Source organism: Antechinus flavipes, chromosome 2 (genome assembly GCF_016432865.1).
Source record: "Antechinus flavipes isolate AdamAnt ecotype Samford, QLD, Australia chromosome 2, AdamAnt_v2, whole genome shotgun sequence".
NCBI classification, from domain to species: Eukaryota; Metazoa; Chordata; class Mammalia; order Dasyuromorphia; family Dasyuridae; genus Antechinus; species Antechinus flavipes.
The window spans coordinates 479,048,814-479,069,791 of record NC_067399.1 but is presented as its reverse complement, the minus strand read 5'-3'; the positions used below and the strand labels follow the sequence as shown (position 1 = coordinate 479,069,791).

General features: G+C 37.2%; 1 protein-coding gene and 1 long non-coding RNA gene across 3 annotated transcripts in view; one reads left to right on the top strand and one right to left on the bottom strand.

The window, feature by feature from the left end:
* Positions 1–12,705, bottom strand: part of LOC127550658 (uncharacterized) — a 31,705-nt gene extending 19,000 nt beyond the window's left edge. The window contains exon 1 of the long non-coding RNA XR_007950906.1: positions 12,609–12,705. This is a non-coding gene — a long non-coding RNA (uncharacterized LOC127550658). The remainder of the gene's footprint in view (positions 1–12,608) is intronic.
* A 135-nt stretch (positions 12,706–12,840) lies between these two features.
* Positions 12,841–20,978, top strand: part of URI1 (URI1 prefoldin like chaperone) — a 66,795-nt gene continuing 58,657 nt past the window's right edge. Inside the window, exon 1 of one of the 2 annotated variants that reach the window (XM_051979760.1) lies at positions 12,841–13,358. In XM_051979760.1, coding sequence (XP_051835720.1) covers positions 13,260–13,358 — 99 coding nt within the window. In that variant the 5' untranslated portion in view covers positions 12,841–13,259. The remainder of the gene's footprint in view (positions 13,359–20,978) is intronic. The other variant, XM_051979759.1, reaches the window with a different exon arrangement.

Below are 20,978 nucleotides of genomic sequence, written 5' to 3'. Positions count from 1 at the left end.
AGGGCTTCTGGCGTAGCTCCACTGAAATCCGTCAAAGTGTTCTCTGCACCAGAGTCGTTCCTCTCGAGTCCAGCGCGATCAGCCAGCCAAGAGGAAAAAATGTATTCTGCCATAGATCCCTCATCGCTGGCCTTTTATCTGCCTCTTCTGAGAGAATGGGATTATGGGTTTTCTCCCATAGTGCTCTCTGGCCCAATGAGCTTTAAAGGAGGTGTAGAAAGTGTACTTTGTGAAGCTAGCATACTTGTGGACTCCAATGAGTAAAGGTGTGAACACAAGCCTTGTCTTAATTAGTTCTACTTAGTACCTTGTTTCAGGTTCTGGCCAAAACAACTTCTTGTAAGATTAGATCAACTCTAATTACTTAGCAGTTAGTAAGGATTCCAACAGACTATTATACCTTAAATCCCCCCATCTAAATCTACATTTCTTATCTTATTTTTATACATATCCCCTGCATCAACTAGTTGCTCCATAGTATATTCTTAATAGGTAATTCTTTTGAAAGACATTAAGATCTCCAGTCACTAAAATGACCAACCATCTTTCCAGAGAACAATGAAGCTTGCTATCCATCTCTCAAAAAAAAAAAAAAAAAGGGTAATAGACTTAAAAGAAGAAGGAGACATATTTATGGACAAGAGCCATGAAAGTAGCAATTTGTTTTGTTTGATTATGCATTGTTTTAGGATTTTCTTTTTATTTCAGTTTGGGGGTAGGTAGGAGGGACAGCAAGACTGGGATAGAGCAGAAAGACAAGAAGGAAGCACAGAGAAGCTAGACAGCTTTGAAAGTTATATGTTGAATTTATATGTTTAAAAATAAAAGCAAATTTTATGTGGTGGACATTCACTGTTTTACATGTAATCTTTTCTTTCTGCTCTATAAGGTATGTGAAATCCTCATTTGATTTAGTATCTGTTAAGTCTGTAATAAAAACTAAATAAAATTAAAATTTAACAAAGTGTTTATTGACTTAAACTAAAGAAGCCTGAAGGCAAAGTTCTATTAGGGTGAGGCTTTTCACTAGAGCACAGAAATTTGTTGGCCCAGACTCCCCTTAGATTACTACAGTGGCTACAAACAACTCATTTTAGGACCTACTTAATAAGAATAATGAATGAGCTAAAGTAAGTCTACCAGACTAGTCAGTCAATGAATAGAATATAGGGCCTACAATAAGGAAGACTCATCTTTGTGAGTTTAAATCTGTCCTCAGACATTTACTAGCTGTGTGACCCTGAGCAAGTCACTTTAGTTGGCTTACCTCAGTTTTCTCAACTGTAAAATGAGCTGGAGAAGGAAATGACAAGCCACTCCTGTATCTTTGCCAAGAAAATTCCAAATGGATTTACGTAGAGTTGGACATCACTGCAAATGACTCAACAGATGTGCTAGTCACTATGCTTAGGCTGGGGATAAAAAGAGAAGTACAAGAGAATACCTGCCCTCAAGGAGCTCACACAATCTAATGACTACTCATTTATATCTCAAGAGGATTCTTCTTCCCCTATGTCTCTTCTTGCCAGACAACCTATTCCCTCCCACCTCACTGATCCCCTAGGGCCTCAGGTTATCTATCCTACTAGTCTTTTCTCAACTCAATTTATCTTTTAAAGTTGATTTATGGATGACTTTCCTTGTTGCTTGACATCATTCACATTTTGTATGCCGTTTAACCTAGAGAATGATAGATGGATGAATGAATGGATGGACAGATAACAAATTTATTTAGCACTCTTTTAGTTCCAGGCAGCACATTTATTAAACACATTAGCACATTTATTAAGCACTGACCTAATTTTAAGTAGGAACTGTTTGCACTATGTAAGTGCAGAAAAGATATTGCCTAACTTCAAAAAGTTTGTTTGAACTTCTTCCTTTATAATGGAGGAAGAGAACATATAAAAGTAGATGTGTGTAGGGTAGTTCTGGGGAGGCAGAGAAATCAGAAGAAGAGTGAGAAGAGCTGTAAGTGAAGTCCAGGACAGAAACTCATCATTCCAAAGGAAGAGTCACAAGGAGAAAACATCTTCAAGGGGTCATAACTTTTACTAAAGGGCACTTTTTTGCTGTGTCTAGTGCTCTCCCTTTCTGTTTCTTAAAGCAACAATGCTGTTAGTTAGCTGGAAGAATTACTGTACCACACCAAAGACCAGGAAGGGCAAACTAACCACAGGATTGGGGAGGAGGAGCCTTGAAGTCAAAGAAATCACTGCTGAGGATGCAGGCCTTCTTTACCCAGAGAAATGGGACTATTTGATAGCTTCCTATTAACTAATCAGTCTTAAGTGATGCTAAAGTCAATTGCTTCCTCCTACTTGGCATTCAAGGTCTGACTAGGGGTGGAGTGGTAATCCTTAGAAAACAAATAGATGCTTTGGGAGAGGAAGCTGAAAAAGGGTTTGAAACAAATGTACCCTATCCCTATTCTCCCTATTCAAGTCTAATTCCACCCAACTGCTCCTATTTCTGCTTCTTTGGAAATATCTTTATTCTTATTTCTGCATGAAAGTCCTTTGACTATTTGACCACAGTATTCATGATTTCTGACCTAAATCTTTTTTTTTTCCCCTATTTAAATAGCTCTTGTTCTTTCAGATACTCTTTATATGAAAACATGGAAGTCTCACTTAACTTCCTCGGTATATTCTCTAGTATATCAGTGAATAGATCACACTAGGAAGGGTGAGCATCAGGCAAAGAAAGCTTTTCTTTGCTTTTGTCCCTCTCATCCCCCTCCCCCCAACCATGCTGCTAATATTTCTTTTTTTTCCCTTAATGGATGCATTATGACCTCCATCTCTCCCACAAGAAGAAAACTGGAGCAATGGCCCAATTGAAGCCTAAGGCCCATTCTCCCATTCCCCACAGTTCTGGGATCCCTGGCTAAAGAAACAGGAACGACTACTTAAACTGGGAGTCATCAGCTAAAAATCCTTTTAGTTAGATGTTAGAATGCTCAGCCGTATTATGCCCCTGGAACTCCAAACTCCGTCTGCCTTAGAGCCAAACCTTGTCTGGACTATCTCCCATGTTAGAATGTAAGCTCTAAGAATTTTTCTGTTTGTATGCCCCCAGTGCTAAGTATGTTGTTAAAACAACAAACAAAAATCCACAACTAAATAAATGTTTTTCATTTGTTTTTTCACTTGACTGTGGTACACAGGACAGAATATAATACTCCGAATGTGATCTGACCAGGACATATTCCAAAAGAGCTCTCTCCTTTTTGGGAAGCTTTGACCCTTTGAAGGGAACCCAGGGTCATATTTGATTTGTTGATTTTGGTTTTTGTTGTCATATCATATTGCTGACTGATACTGAGCTTGCAGTCCACTATAATCTTAAGATCTTTTTTTTCAAACAAACTATTATCTAACCACATTTCCCTATCTTATACTTGTGAAATTAAGTTTTTGAAGCCCTGGTAAGATTATTCATTGAGTCCAAATAGCTGGATGGGAGTATATCTAGAACCTTTCAGGCTATCCTGATTCTGATACTCAAACCCTATTCCATTCACTTTCCAGGAAAATTTAAAGTTTTGAGAGAAAGAAAAATCTCAAGTAAATGGGACTCAGAGACTTTCCCTACCCCCATCTCCCATGTTGTCCTAGGCTTTTAATGCCTCATCTCTGAAGAAACCATGCTGAGAGAAGGAAAAGTCCTAAACCTTGGGAAACATTTCTCTTTTAGCAGGGCCTGAAACACTAAAAATGTTCTTCCTCCTCTTTTACTCTCTCCACACAGGGCTTCATACTACACTTTGAACTTGGCACCAGTTCAGTTTGGATCATTTACCTTAGAGAGCAAATTCATGGCAAAAAGACAATCCTTGGCCTGTAATGGGAAGGCAGAAGTGATCTCTAGGAAGGCAGAGATATTCAGCAGAAAAGACAGTGAGGTAGCATATGGATAAAGCACTGTCTGGAGTCAAGAAGATCTGAGTTCTAATCTAGCCTCTAAATTTATTAGTTGTGTGATTCTGGGCAAGTCACTTAACCTGTTTACCTCAGTTTCCACAACTGTAAAATGGGGATAATTATAGCATCTATTTTAAATGGTTGTTATGAAGATCAAATGAGATAATATGGTTAAAAAAACCGTGATTAGTACAATCCCTGGCACATAATAGATACTATGTAAAGGCTAACTGCTATTATTATTATCAATAAAGTATTGCTACCTTTCTTTTCTCACCTTGCCTCATCTGAAAGTCACTGTTGTTTCAGCCTCACTCTTTGAATCGTCAATGAGCTAGGGTGAGGGGTAGGGAGGAGGAGGAGAAAAGGGAGAACCTTTTCTTAATCCCTGGATTGGGTCAACTTTCCATGTAGGGAAATTTCTGAAGAAAAAAGGCAGAGGAGTGCTACTGAATGAACCAGCTCACTGCACTGGGTAAGGAGAGAGGAGAAGGGGGTATATCCTTTCTGGACCTCAGCCTCCCTCCCCACTTTAAAGTACATCAAGTGCTTGGGTTCTACCACCACCAATTTTAAATCCTTTTTTCTATATCCCTTGCTCCCTCTTCAAGGATGCTTTCTTGCTTCTCCTATCATCCTATCATTGTCACCAGTTCTGCCAGGTTGCATCTCTTCTCTGACTCCTCCCTAATAGAAATATTTTTGTAGTCAGCTATCCTTTAAATCTCTAGCCTTGGGGTAACATTCTTCCTTTGGCAAATTCTTCCTGGATCAAAGGTCCTAGTTAGACTTTTCTTAATACTCCCATTTAGGCCACATTCAGAAGCATCAGTGATTAAGGAGACTTCTTTGTTTCCAGTTTATCAAACAAATCAAATAATTTTTCCTTTATTGCTGTACTTTGCCCTGTTCATTAATTCCTTGGAGTTGTGAAAAGAAAGGAATGGGAAACAAAGGTGGAAATCTCAGAGCTAGTAGGGACTGAAAAAGATCAATGAAATCATTCCCTAAACTATAATCAACACTTCTCACAAGTTCATACATATTTTCTAGAGACCTTCAGTGTTAAGAAAGCTACAACCTCCCAAAGTAATTCCTATTTTGGGATAGGTCTAATTATTAAGAACCTTTTCCCCCTTCCTTAACCAGTCCTTTGATTCTATGGAAATAGTTCCTTAAAAACTGCAGAGATGGAAAGTCAGCACAACCAAAAAAAGTAGATCTTATATGATCACTGGGATGGATCTAAGATACTGAACATACTTATTCATCTGTTATCATTAATTAAGTTCCCATCTACTGCTATTCTTTCAAAAATCTTCCCTTATGGATAGAAAACAAACTTCTCACTCTCTCTTACTTTGTCAATCCAAGTGATTCTTGATTGCTTAAAAGTAAATTAACCCCTTCCCCAATTTCCTACTGCTCACTTTCTCATCCTTTTCTACTCCCACTTATCTCCCTTCCATTATGTCTCTCCCCCATAATAAAGAAACATACCTTCATTTTAGACCTTTTCCTCTCAGCTCCTTTTATTTCTGTCCCTGATAGAGGCTTGCTCTCCATTCCTAACTCCCAGCTGCTGCCATGATGCACTGTTTCCAGCACTGGCTGAACTTTCTGTCCTAGAGGGAAAGTTTTCCCACTGTCATTTCTAGAGTTGATATCATTCAGCAATCTATTCTCTTTTAATGTTACAAAAATGTATTATGTGATCCATCCCTAGGATGTCCTAGATGTCCTAGATCCCAGGACATCTGCCCTTCTTTTTAGTATATCAGGTTCACAGTTTTCCCCTCTACTTCATCCTGACCTTATACAAGGATACTAAACCAACATTTTGATTTTCCTTCAAATAAATCAATCAACAAACATTTATTAAATGCCAACTATGTGCCAGGCACTGTGGCTTGGCCTGGGGAATATAAAGATACAAATAGTCCCTTCTTTCAAAGAGCTTAATTCTACCCCTGCCTTCACGGGGTTTCCTTTCAATCTGGGAGATATACTGTACCAAAAAGTACGTATAATATACATATACACACATATATGATACATATAAAGTAAACATTTTGAGGGGGGAGACACTGTTAGGTGGGAGGATCAAGAAAGACTTCATGTAGAATATGGCACTTAAATGGAATTTTGAAAGAGGCAAAGTATTCTATAAGGTTGAGATAAGAATGCAATAAATTCCAGGAACAGGTAAACACTTAGTACAAAAGGCAGGCAAATGGAAAGTGAAGCAAGAAACTTGTGTAAGAAACAGCAAGGTTAGTTTGGCTGAAATATAGAAAATGAGGAGAGTATTATATAATAAGGCTAAAAAAGTAGCTTTGGATAAGGATGTAAAAGTCAAACAAAGGACCTATTTTCCCCAAAAAGGGAAAGTTTACTGAGGCTGGAAAGATAGGTTGAGGACAAGTTGGAAGAGTTTTAAAATTCTTTTATTTTATTCTAGAGGCAATCAAGAATCAAATCGAGACAATAAGCATTTATAAAGTGCCTTCTGTGTGCCAGACACTGTGCTAAATGTTGGTTATGCAGAACATGGTGAATAATGGTCCCTGATTTTAAGAAGTTCACAACAGATAAACAACAGATAAACTATTATAGATTAACAAGATATATCCAGGATAAGTTGCAGATAAACAAAAGAGAAGGTACAAAATGAAGGAAAACCAGGAAAGGCTTCTGTCAGAAAATACTATTGAGACTTGAAGGAATTCAAGAAGGATATATTGTTGGAATCCTTACTAACTGCTAAGTAATTAGAGTTGATCTAATCTTACAAGAAGTTGTTTTGGCCAGAACCTGAAACAAGGTACTAAGTAGAACTAATCAAGATAAGGCTTGTGTTCCCACCTTTACTCATTGGAGTCCACAAGTATGCTAGCTTCACAAAGTACACTTTCTAACTTCAAGAGAGTCCACACCTTAAAGCTCTTTGGGCCAGAGAGCACTATGGGAGAAAACCCATAATCCCATTCTTTCAGAAGGTTCACATATAAGGCGAGACAGCCATTCCAGAATACATTTTTTCCTCTTGGCTGGCTGATCGCGCTGGACTCGAAAGGAACGACTCTGTTGCAGAGAACACTTTGACGGATTTCAGTGGAGCTACGCCAGAAGCCCTCTCTCCGCAGAAGGAGATAAGGGAGACCTTCCATCTCTGTCTTGGTTGGAGGCAGAAGAAAGCAGAGTCAGAGGCTGAAGGACAGAACCTTTGGATTTGGAGACATCCGAAGGGCTCCAAGCCTCTAAACCGGCTGTGCTTTGAGAAGAACAAACTCCAACATTTGAACTCTAACAATATATGAAGAGGGAAAGAAGTCCAGGCATGGGGAAAGACTGAAAAATGGTTAGGAGAGAAAGTAATTTCATGAAAACCTGGAGTTTGCTGAACAGGGGAATGACATGGTTAGATCTGAGCTTAAGGAAAATCACTCTGGCATCTTTGGAGTAAGGAGAAACAAGGAGGCAGAGAACCTAATTAGGAGATCATTATAATAGCCTAGGGCAGAGTCATGAGCACCTGAACTAAAGTGGTGTCTATAACAAGGATTGAAATATATCTTGGATGTAGAAACAAGATTTACCAATTTACTGGATATGCAGGGCATAGAATTGGAGATAATTCTGAAGTGGAACCAGGGAAACTAGAAAAATTATAATATCTTTATCAGAAATAGGGAAGTCTAGAAGAGGAAAGAAAGATTTTTGGGGAAAAATAATGAGTTCTGTTTAGAACCTCTTGAGTTTGAGATGTCCGCAGGATATCCAGAATGAATACAACAAGACTCCAATCTTCTCTACTCACATGGTTTACTCATCTAGGACTCCTTTATCATCTCTTACCTGAATTATTGCTATGGCCTTTTCTCTGCCACATCTCTACTTTCTCCATTCTATCATATTCCTCATGACATTATGTCATGACATTTTGTCCAGGGACATTTGTCAGGTTGGACTAAAGCAGGGAGAGACTTGTGACAGGCAGACAGACCAATCACAGTCCCTATAGGGCAATGAGGGACTTCAAGAGGGTGGCTGTATCAGAGAAGAGAAAGGGGCATATGCAAAAGATGGTAGAAATAGGAAACAGGGAAATTAGAAAGGAGGGTTTAAAAAGGAAAGATAATGAGTATTGTTTATTCATATTTCCAGCACCTACCATAGTATTTGGCACATGGTAAGTACTTAATAAATACTGGTTGATAGGTCTATCAATTAAATTGTTGGTAGAAGTAACAAGATTTGGCAAATGATTAGATGTATGGGGTGAGAGTGAGAAGTCAAGCATAACAACAGATGTTGTAATACCCTTTACAGAATAAATTCAAAACAGGGATGGGTTTTTGTTGTTCTCTGCTGTGTACTTTTTACTTAATTCTTTTTTTCCTCTTTCATCCTCCTACAATTAAGCATGGGAACATATATCTATATCTATCTGTCTATCTCTTCACATGCACCTACATATATCTATACACACACACACACACACACACACACACACACACAAATGCATTTACAAATATGTAGAGATGTATCTAAAACAATATTAGTATGACTGATATAATGTAGATTTCTCTCTTGATTGAAACTTTAAGTTTGAGTTTGTCTGAGATCATGGATTACTAGCTTTACTTTTTTTTTTTCTCATAATGAACTACTCCTGATCCTTGTTATGTTTGTATATTGCTCTTATTTCCTATCCCTGCTAACTCTTCATTCTATTTCCTAAATTGCCTTAATATTACTTAACTTTCCCCTTCCCATGGATCCTTATATTCTCTTATATTCTCTCCCCACCTTTTCTCCTTCCTCTTTACTCCATTCCATTAATCTACAGAATGTCATGTGCTCTCACTTTGGTCCTCATTGTAGCAAGGAAATCCTTCTAATCGGCCCTATTAGTCTCAATTCCATTTTCCATAGTGACTGTTTCAAATTTCTCCCCAGCAAAGCTCCTAAACAGGCCATCTCAACTCCACTGCTCACAGTGGAGTGTCTTGGCTCATATTTTACTAAGAAAACAGATGCCTTTCACTTCTCCTTCTTACTATTTGCCCTGCCATTATATGTTTCAGAACCCAAGAATTGTCTACTCACCTGCAAATTCATTTTAGGACCCTTGGATATTGACGTCTGACCTATAACTTTTCCTCCCTTACTGCCTCCCTCGATTAGATTATTTGAGTTCCTTGAGAGCAGGGTTGTCTTTTCCTTTTCCATTTATATTTCTAGTGTTTAGTACATAGTACTAAAACCTTTTGATTTATTGATGAATTCTCCCCTTCGCTACTCAACCCTTTGTCATCTTTTATTCTCTTCTTTTTAACTCATCTCTGATGAAGAAGTGGCCCTTTTCCTTCCTATGGCCAACCCCTCTATATGTACCATTGATTCTCCCCCCTCTCCCCCAACTCCAGTTGATTGTCTCTACAAATCATTTTCATCTCTCTCCTCTTTACTTTGTCCCTATCTTCTGGCTCCTTTCCTACTTCCTATAAATATGCCCAAGTTTTCCCTTTCTTAAAAAAAAAATCCTCAGTAGATTCTATTATCCTACAAGCTATTTTCCTGTATCTTTCTCTCCTACCCCTTTATCCACCAAATTCCTATTGAAGAGCTGTCCATATTGGTTTCCTCTTTCTACTTTGTTTCCTCTTACATGCTTCTCAACCCTCTGCTTGGCTAATCTGGCTGCCTAATCTCATTAAGTGAATCTGACTTTACCAAAAGAGTATTTGAGAGGATTTCTGAGAAGGAGCCAGAAATGATTCTAAGAGCTGAAAAATTTATGAGTTGATTTAACATCCTGTCTATAGTAAGCAGTTAATTATTTTCTCTATTGCCTTTAGGATCAAATATAAATTGGATCACGTTCTAAACTAAATTTATTATTTTACCCTCCTCAAAACTTTCCCATTTCTGTTTAGGGGTCAGTTCTCTCAGTCACCTGGATCGACAATATCAGTATCTAACTCCTCATTCTCACTCCACATCCAATCCATAAATGTTTTATATATGTTCCTTTTTATCCACCTTAGTTAACCAGGGGTCCTCAAACTATGCTGCCAGATGCAGCAGCTGAGGACGATTATCCCCCTCACCCAGGGCTATGACGTTTCTTTATTTAAAGGCCTACAAAACAAAGTTTTTGTTTTTACTATAGTCTGGCCCTCCAACAGTCTGAGGGACAGTGAACTGGCCCCCTATTTAAAAAGTTTGAGGACCCCTAGTTAGACCCTCACCTCCTTTTGCTTAAATTATTTAAATAGCCTTCTATAGCACTGGTCTCCCTGCCACAAGTCTTTTGAGGCTCAACTCAAATCCTATCTTTTATAGATCTATCCTAGCTATCTCCAATATCCTAATTTATATCTTGTCATTGGACCCAGAGAGTTCTGGAGAAGAAAGTGAGGCTAGTAATTTTGCACAGCTCTCCCTTACTTCAAACCAATTCACTTGCATATCATAGCATCATCTCCCTGATGTCATGGTCACCTTCTAGAATGAAGGACAAACCCCCTCACTCCCCCAACAATCTAATTTCCCCAGCTACTAGTGCTTTTCCCTCTAAGATTGCCTTCAATTTACTCTGCATATTTCTTATATGTGTCTTATCTATATTTAATTTGTCTTCTACATTAGAATGTAAGCTCTTTTTAGTCAGGGACTGTTTTTGTTTTTTGCATAGCAAATTAAAGTGGACTATGGAAGAAGTTCTGGGGCAGCCAATTTCTGGTCATGTGTGACATTGCTGAGTGCCCCCTAATTTGATGCTGAGCTAGAAGAACTGATGACACAGGATTACTCTTGTTAAAAGAAGGAACAGTTTTCAGTTTATCTTATTTTGAATGCAGCCCTTCAGTTAACAAGATATGACGCTCTTTTTCCACCTCAACATAATGTTGATAGGTGGAATGTGAATTAACTCAAATAGCTGAGTTTCTATTGTGTTTTGGCTATCTTTCCTTCTGCTTTGTGTTTCCTTCCCTAAATAGGTGATAGAGCTACAACTTTGATTTGATCATAGAAGGTCTTCAAATGCTGGTGGCTGCAGTTTCCCTGGAGTGACAATGGCTGATGGTAGAAGAAACATTGGAGAAAGAGGTTACCAAAAAGAAAGTCAAGCTTGGCTGTTTGATTGAATAGTGTCAGTGGAAGTACAAATGTAAAATGGCTAATTAACAGCCTTAAAAAACTGTTTATGTCCCAATCAAGGCTTGAGTATTACTATTCCAACTGATTGTACTAGTAGTTGTGTTAAGTTGCTAATTCTACTTAAATCATTCTATAATGAGAACTCTGTTTCTTTTAGGACTATCATTTCATTCTGTGTAGGAATAAATTAACTGTTGTGTATTGTATGTTTCTTTTATTTCTTCCCTTTTAGAAGGGAAACTTTATAGTCAAAAGTAGGTTTCTAGGTATTTGATTTTTAGTATATAATGAATATAGGAGAGAAACAACCCCTTTCATTAAAAATCAGGGTCCTCATGAATCCTGGTACAGAACCCCTTGTCTGGGTGCAGAAGAAGATATGAAAGAATCCCTGAGCCCCTGCAAATAGCAGCAATTGAATATCTATGCTAGATCTATATTCTCAGTCCTTATCACAGCAAGCACTTAAATGTGCTAAACTTTTTTTTTTTAAATCTTTTTTTACAAGCTAGTCCTAAACTATTTCTTCAACCTTATCACACTTTACTCCTTTGCACATACTGACTCATGACTCATGGACCACACTGTCATGGGGGTTTTCTTGGCAAAGATATTGAAGTGGTTTCTCATTTTCTTCTCCAGTAGATTCACACCCATTAGATTCAACCAAACTTGCCTTCATATCTTTCTTCACAGAAACAATTCACACCATCATAATCTTTGTGACTTCGTTCTCCCTCAGGCATAGAGTACTTCCTTTCTCCCCTCTACTTTTTAGAATCCTATTTTTTCCCAAGATATGTTCCAGCTTTACAATCTAGGCCAAGACCTTTCTGATTCCCCCAGTTGCTACTTTCTTTTACTTCTCAAATATCTTGTATCTCTTTTGTATCTTTCCCCATATGTAGATACGTACCTACCTTCTTGCTCTCGACTCCAAAATGGATTGTAAGCTCCTTGAAGGAACGTTACTGTTTCACATAGGACTTTTTTCATCAGTGCTTATTAAGTATTAAGAACTTAATAAATAATCGTTCTTCGATTAGGGAGAGGGGAAATGTAAATGGGAGAAAAGAGTAGACATTCTAAAACTGAATTTTGAAGAGTCAAGTCCCTCTCTACCTGTAGTATGACCTGAAGTAGAAAAATTCCTATAAGGGACTTGGGAAACATTTTTTGTCTGGTCCCACTTTTAGTACTCAAATTGCTGTTAAATCTTGGGGGAGTTATGCTCCCTCTCTGGGTCTCAGTTTCTCCCATCATAAAACGTGTGTGCGTGCGCGGTGAGGGAGGAGAGGAAGGGATATTATAGCAAAAGGTTTCTCCTAGCTTTTTTGTGTCAGGGACTGCTTTGGCAATCTAATGCATTCAAGTTATGGATAAGGGCTCATGTAAAGTCTGTTTTCCCACCTCTTCCTCTACCATAAAACAAGAGGTATTATTAATTAGCTGACATTGCTTCACTCCGGCACAGCTCTAGAGAACTCCTCCTCCCAGCCATTTGACAAGTACCTGGAGAAAGGAGAAGAGCCGAAGAAAGGACGTCACTGAAGACGCCATCGTGAACAAAGCTGGAACGCAGGCGCAGTGCGAAGTGCAGGAGGCGGATAGGGCTCTAGACTTAGAGAAGCAGGTCCTCGACGCTGTTTCCCAGCTTGCAACGGAGTGGTTGGGCGGGCTTTCGGGCTGGGGCGGGGCTAAGGGGGCGGGGCCCAGGTCTGGGAGCTGTCTATGCCGCTGTGGCTGCCGCCCGCCTCCGCGACTCCTGCTCTCGGGCCCTGTCCCACCCCGCGCCTCCCGCTCGACTTCCCCGAGCTGGTGGCTACGCGGCCGATAATGCGAGTGTGAAATGCGGACCTGGGCACCCCGGACAGGAGCAGCGGCCGCCGCAGTCCTAAATCCGTCTCGAGCTTTCTCTCTCTCATACTCGGCCTCTGCTTCCGCTTCAGCCCCAGCATCGGCGGCGGGTTCGGCGCTGGGGACCGTGCGGGGCGGCAGGTGGAAAAGCGGCAGAGGCCGGGGCAGGACGCACACCCCGAGAAGCAGCCGCCGCCTCTATAAACACTGCTTTAGGACTCAGTAGCCCCTTGGAGACCCTCGGTGGCCCTCTCCCTATTCCACCCCTCCGCGTCCTGCCCGAGCCCAGCAGTCCCCTGCACGGTCATGGAGGCCCGGCCTCGGCCCGGCCTCGTCGCTGCCGCCTCCTCCATGCAGCCGCTCCGCTCGGAGCATGTGGCGAGGCTCCGGGAGGAGCAGGAAAAGGTAAAAAAAATGCTCTTTTTCCTTCCCCAGGCCTCTCCCCATATCTCCTGTCAGTTCCCCCATAATTCTCCAGTCTCTCCCCTCGTACCCCCTTCTCCGTTTCCCTCCGGACCCCGGGTTGCCAGTTCCCTTACTTCCGCCTTCCTTTTCTGTCCGAGGGGCGGCCTGGGCAGCCCCGCCCCTTCCATTTAATCCGAATAATTGAAAGTCTTGTTTGTAACGGGTTGTCCCTTCTTTCTCCCCTCACATCTCATTTATATGGTGAAAAGGGGAAGCAGAGGGCGATCTGTAACTTCACTGGCTTTTCTTTTGTCCATGCCAGTTTGCACGTGGCTGGGAAACCTCGGGGAGGTCCTGCACCTCAGCTCTAGTTCGATTCCTAAACTCTCCTTGTTACCCTGTTGGTGGATTCTCTGCTTCCCCCTCCTCTCCGACCCCCCAACGCAGTCGATTCACTTTGGGCTCCTTTTCTTGAGGAAAGAGGGTTTTTTACTAGTTTACTTTGCATCATTCTCTTAAAAAGTTCCTCCTCCCGGCCCCGCAGCCCTGGGTACTGCTGGGCTCAGCTTTGAAAGAGAAAGTGTTGGACTAACTTTCGTCACGTGCTTCTGTTTTCAGTCTCTTTAAAGTTTGGTGACCCTGGTGTGTCCCGGAAATTAGAAAGGGTCAGAATAGTCTTTACACCTAATCAAGTGAAGGAATCTGGGAACAGTTAAAACATCTAGTCACCTTGTAAAATTGTTTTGAAGTTAAGTGAAAGGGCAAGGTTAAGTTTTTTTCCCCTTCTTTTTCTTACCGTTTAATGTAACTTTAAAGATCGACATTTGATTAAGAAATTTTAGCTTTGTTTTACATAATCCTCAAAGGTAGCCTTAAATTTTTAGAAATTAAATATTAAATATATCTTTAGATATTAGTATTTGAATAATTAAAAATTTTAATAGCTATAGCATTCTGAGAGATTAGACAGTTATTTTGTTCCAGAATAAAATGCATTTTTCTATTAAATCTGCCATTTCATTACATTTTGTTTCAGCTCTTGTAGCTGTATGGAGAAGTGTATGAAGGCTTGGAGTTTGGGATACTTGGATTCTAGTCTTTTTTCTTATTCTCCATCTCTCTAGGTTTAGACAAGTCACTTAATACCTCTGTGACCTAGACAATTTTCTAAGACTGTTAGAGAAACGTTGCCTTCCTATCTAACCAGCATTTATACAGCACATATACTTTACAAATAATGTTATTTTTATCTTTACAATAATGTGAGAAGTAGGCACTATTATCCTCACTTTACAGATGAGGAGGAACCTGAGACAGAAGTTCTAAGCAATTAGCTCAGGGATACACTTGTAAAGATGGGAAGGAATTTCCACATCAGGAGTTCCTGGATTGAAGTCATCAAAGTGCTTCTCTCCCCTGCCTCCTCTTTTTTATTTATAATGACAAAATTTTGGGCAGAAGGTCATTCATGACGGGAAAATTTTTGTTGTTTTGGATTGTATTTGCTAAAAGCTATATTCTATTTTAAAATGTATTTTTAAATTTGTGTAAACTGGAAACTTCCAAACCTGGTTCCAACCAATTTTTTTAGGTTGTCTAAAGTTACCATTAAGTATGAATACTTCAAATTAAAAAAAAAATTAAAATAACTTAAAAAAACACACATAAACTTGGTGGTAGTGGGAGGAATGTCATGAAATAAAACAAAAATCTTCCATTTTTTTATTGAAGACATACAAAATAAAGGATTTCAACTTTTGTTTTGACTGATCCTCATTGAAGAAGCTTTTTTTAAAATATAAAAATTGTAACTAATGGATTTTTTTTGGTTTATTTTTTTAATGCATGATGTGGTGGGTGGAGAGCTGGCTTTTTTTGGAGTCAGGACTTGGATCCAAGTCTCTTGTTAGTTATTGTGAAACTCCTGGGTAATCTTTCAATGCTTTAGGCAACTCTGCTTTGCCAAGGAGTTACTCACTTGCATTATTTATTAAAAGGGATTTGCTCACTCAGGAATCCCTCTATATCATTAAAATCAAATAACCGGATCTTTATGCAGTAGGGCCATATTTAAGCAAAAAAACCTTTTTGTATCTCAAGTAATTTTGCTTTTTCTTTTTTTCCCCTCAAATGTGGGGGTTGGACTAGATGTGAGACTTTATAAATTCTCTTAATTCTAAAGCTGTGATCCTAAGAAAGAAACTGATTTTGTTTCCTGTTGGTAAGCCTTTATTTAAACTTTAATATTGTTATTACTGTCTGAACCAGTGGAGTATTGGAGATCTCTGTTGTCCTAACTGTTCCAATTTGGGCAAGCCTTTGTGAACAGGTAGATGACTCACGGATAGAGTGCTGAGGCCTGGAATCAGGAAGATATTTTCCTAAGTTCAAATGTGACTTCAGACACTGACTAGTTATATGACCTTGGGTAAATCACTTAACTTTTTTGCCTCAGTTTCATTATCTGTAAAATGAGCTGGAGAAGGAAATGGTGAATTTCTTTGCCAAGAAAACCCCAGAATGGGTTCAGAAAGAGTGGGACATGACTGAAAAAAAACTCAACAACATTGTGAACCAAGTTTAATTTTTTACCCTAACCAAGTTTAATTTTTTACCCTATTTTGTAATAAAATGATTTGCATGTGATATTGATTTATGACTTCTAATGTACAGACTGTAATAGCTCTTAAAATAATAGGTTGTTTTGTTTTAATACTAGGGTACCTAAAATCCAAAGGGTAGATTTGAACACTGTGTCTTCCTTATTTTTATTTAAAGAAAATATTAGCAAAGTTGCCTTCTCATATTCCTGGATCAATACTAATAGCTGTTCTTTGTGAGCATCAAATATGGTACAAAATTTTTTTGTGTGTTGTATTATTTTTTGTTAGTATTAATTTGGCATAGAAGGTTAAGACTGTCATAAATATGTAATATGACTCATAGTTCCCAGTAAAAATCTTCAGTGTGAAGGATTTATTCAATGGTTTTTCTCCAGCAGAAAAGGCAGGCCAGCAAGCTACATATTAATCTCTTTACACTATTGGATTTTAAAACATTGGACAATTTTATACCGTATATATTTTGCAATTAAGTTAAAATATTTTTTGGGAAAATTTTAGCTTTTATTAACAAATCATAGTTATCAGTCAATACTTAAGGTACCATTGGAATATAAACTAGTAAAAATAATAGTATTATATTTTTGAGGTATAAAAGGAAAACATCTTAATACCTTTATACTAGTGGATTTTTATTTTCTCATAACTGATCTAAAAGGAAGTGAATAAAATGGATAAATTAAACATTTTTATCTAGTGATTTGTTTTGTTTTGTTTTTTAAAGTTTTGGCTGTTTTTTAAAGTTTAAGCTATTAAAGTATAGTAGAATTGTTTTAAGTTTCAGCTTCTTTTTCCTGCTTTTCCTCTGACATACAGTCTAAAGAGCAATGAAATTATCTAAAATTTGGTTGATTGAGGGAAAAGAAGCAAATGGAATCTATATAATGTAGAAGTTGAATAAATGACCTATAAGCAATGATGAAATCTTATTTAATTTTGAATTGCATTTAAACCCTTATTGATCATACTTTCTCTAGACATTATCTTGAATTTATTTCTTATTTATACCCAGAAAATAAATGAAGCAAAATTAGATATTTTAGTTAATTATCTAATTCATTCAGGTATAGATATACGTGGAAGTGATTTAAAGTGATACCAGTTTAGTTCTTTTTAATGAATACAAGTGCATTTTTACAGTTACTAAATATACTATATTTGAAATACCCCTTGGTTAGTAGCAAAGTTTTGATAGTTTTTGATGCCTTTTTTCTCAACATAGTATTGTTTATGGAATATTCTTATCCTTTGCTTTTCATCCTTGTTATAATTCCTATTATATGCTTATTAAAATATCTATTATATATAGACTTTGATATAATATTATACAATTCATCATAAAGGAGACCCATCTTGGCTTTTTGTAAAGAATTTCATCTTGAATTCATTCTTTGCATAGTGGTAGTTGATTGTTTACCTATTATATAGCTATTTGCCAAGAAGCTATCACTTAGAATGAGTCTCCAGAGTCTGGAAATTCTTTTTCTTTCTTTCTTTCTTTTTTTTTTTTAAGAATTTTTGTTCAGATGCAAATTTAAAATTCTATTTTGATTTTAAAAATTGCATATAGTTTTCATTTTATCCTAAAATTGAATGATATTTTATATCAGGGATCATGATTTCTGTAGATCAGATTAGAGATGTAATCCAGAACCTAAGCTTATGTTCTTATGAACACACATGAATCTTTTTAATGAATATTATAGTTCCTGAATAATGCGTGTGTGTTTGTGTGTGTGTTTTGCATGGCAATTGGGGTTGTGACTTGCCCGGTATCCCATAGCTAGGAAGTATTAAGTGTTCTGAAACCGATTTTGAACTCAGGTCTTCCTGACTCCAGGACTGGTGTGCTATCCATTGTGCCATCTAGATGTCCCTCTGAATGATATTTGAATGAATATTGAATTTCTTGAATATTATAATATGCCTGTTGTTGCTCAAAATATTTTTTGAAATGTTTCTTTTGAAATTTTCTAAAACTCGAGTTTATCATTCTAGAAAAGCAATTTAATTGTTTTATAATCACACTTAAAAAAACCCCAAACCATACTTAATCTCAGGTGGTATTGCCTAATCATTTTCTCCAAACTTAGTTCCAGACCTTGGCTGTCTTCAAAAATCAAATTTCTTAGATGAATTTGGAATGATACCTTCTGCTTACCCAACACAGGCCTTTCCCTAACCTGCCATTTCATTAAATTTTCATTTCTCTACGCTTTTGTAGTGAGAGTCCTAGAAAAGAATACTTTCAATATACTTTCTTTCATAACTCTTGCTTACTTCTCAATACCAATCTAGTTTTTAAGCCTATTACTATACAAAAACTGAAATCTTTTTCTCAGTTTTCATCTTATTTGAATTTCTATAGATTTTGATATCAACTACCATCTTTCCCTGAATGCTTTCTTCGGCTTTTGTGGTGATGTTTTCTTCTGGTTCATTTTTGGTCTCCTTTCCTTGATCATTTGTCTCTTGTCTGCTAAATATATATGCCTTCAAGTTTGTCTACTTTTTGTTTTTTTGCCACTAGCACCGTTTGTCACATAAGTTGATTTATTAAATGTTGGTTGATTGAATGATGATCTTATTAGCTTTCTTAGGCTCAATTATCTCTACAGATGATTCCTCATCTATATATCCAGCCCTAAATTCGCTAAAGAATTGTAGTCTTGTGTCTCCAATTTTATACTGAATTTTTATACCTTAATGCCTCATTAACTTCTTAAAGTCAGTGTGTCATTTATCTACCTATTATAAGAATGCCTTAACCACCCTTCCCCCCTCATTTCCTTAGCTCTTTTAGTTGTTTTAAGTTTGCTCTCTCAAAGTCATCCTTGACTCTTTCCTTCTCTTCCATCTCAGTTGTTGAGTCTTAGTGATTTTATCAGACTTTAAAAAATGTCATTTTTATCCTTTTCTCTACCCATGGAACTACTGCCTGGTTTAGACCCTCATTCTTTTTGCTTGGCTCATATGTACTGCTGTCCTGATTCTACTTCGTTTCAGGTTCCTTCTGCCCTTTATCTATCCTCCATATAACTTCCAAAATTTTCCTAGGACACATTGATTCATTCCTTTATTCAGAATTTTTTAGTAGTTCTTTTTTTTTCCCCATGAAAAAAGTCTAAAGTGAGCCTGGCATTTAAAGACTTCCATAGTTTTGGTTTCAGTCTACCATTATGGACTTTAATATTTGTCTTCACATGTTCTGTGATTAAGGCAAGCCAGTTTATTAGCTGTTCTCCAAATCTGACATTCTGTTCTCATTTCTCTTTGCCTGAATGGCATTCATTCTTGTAACTCATAATTATCTTCATTCAAGGTTTAGGTTAGGTGTCACTTTTAGGGCCATGAAGTCGTTTTTGATTTCTCTTATTATTTTTCTTTTGTCTTCTTAAATTATTTTGATAATTATTTATGTGCTTGTCTTTCCCTGGTAGTATTTAAGGTCCTTAAAATGCTTTGTATGTTTGAATGGAAGGGAAATGAACTTAGGAGATATACTGGATTTTCTGTTGGAGATTTTCAAACAGAAGTTGGATCACCACTTGTCAGCTATTATAGAGGGAATTCCTCTTCAGATAAGGATTGGACAAGATATCCACTGAAGTATCTTCCAGTTCTGAATATCTCTAATGCTGTGAAACGTTTTTTTGAGTTAGAAGGCTGATCAGTCTGCTGCTACTGAAGTGAAGATATTCAAAAGAATGTGCCATATAAGATGAAAATAATAGGATTTCCTAAAATGTTTAGAATAATGGTAGCATCACAGGAATAAGGAATAAGTTTAGTTTTTTAGGATGTTTCCATTGAAAGGGATAAGAATCATTTGGAGCTACAAGTTCTGATAAGTATAAAGTGTAAAAATGACACTTTATAGTCATATTTCTTATCTAAACGAATGCTAAACTGAGTTTGTTGTCATTTGTCAACTTCTTGATTATTTTTACTCTTTTTAGATTAAAAAAAAGTCCTTTAAGATTTGCATATTAAGTAACATAAATTATCTCAAGTGAGTCTTTAACAAACCTGCCAGGAGACTCATTCTACTAGTGTAGGTTTTGAGGACTTAAGAGTTATCCCCATTCTATAATGAGTCTTCAGAAAAGGGCTTTAATAAAAATTGACTAAAATGGCTTTGAAGGTGACAATAATCAAAAAGTGAGACAAATTAATAATTTTGTTGCTTCACAAATTATTTCTGAATAATGTGATAAGTATCAGCTATGCACATGCATTCTAGTTATATCAAATAAATGTACTTTTTGTAAGAAAAATCAGTCTTTTCAACTTGGCATAATCTTGGGCAAATCACTTAATTAATTCTTTTATTTCTTACCTATAAATTTAACCATATTTCAAAATTACATTTGTATAGAATTTTAAGATTCATAAAGTGCTTTCTTCAAGGTAAACCTCTCTCATATAGATAACACAGGTATTATTACTTTACAACTACTTTAAAAAATAGAGAAGTATCCTGAGGTTTAGGGAAGTTAATTGCCTTGCCAATTTTCACAGAGTGTCAGTATAGGAATGTTTTTACCATTATGTCCCAAAGTTAGTGTATTTTTATGACCTGCGACTGAGCAAGTTCCTAGTTTAGGGGAGCATGACAGTATTATCAACTGGAAAGCGCCTTCAAAATCAAAAGTTTGTGATTTTATATGCATTTTGTTTAAAAAACAGGTTAAATTTAGCATTTTTTTTTTTTTTGGAAGAAAAGAGCATTTCAGATATGTAACAGTAAAAGGCTTTTAAATTTTTGTCAGAATTGCCAAATTTATTGAAAAAAGTTTTTCTTTTAAAGAACAAACGAAGTCTTATCAAAAGTGAAATAACACTGTTGCCACAATCTGTGCACTATATTTTCATACTTAAATTATTACTCATTTGCTTGGGCCTCATTCAAACTAATGGAGCAGTGATACAAAGACAAATTTAAAATAAAGTGAACCTCACATCTGTTTGAAATAATATATGGGTACAGAAAGTATAC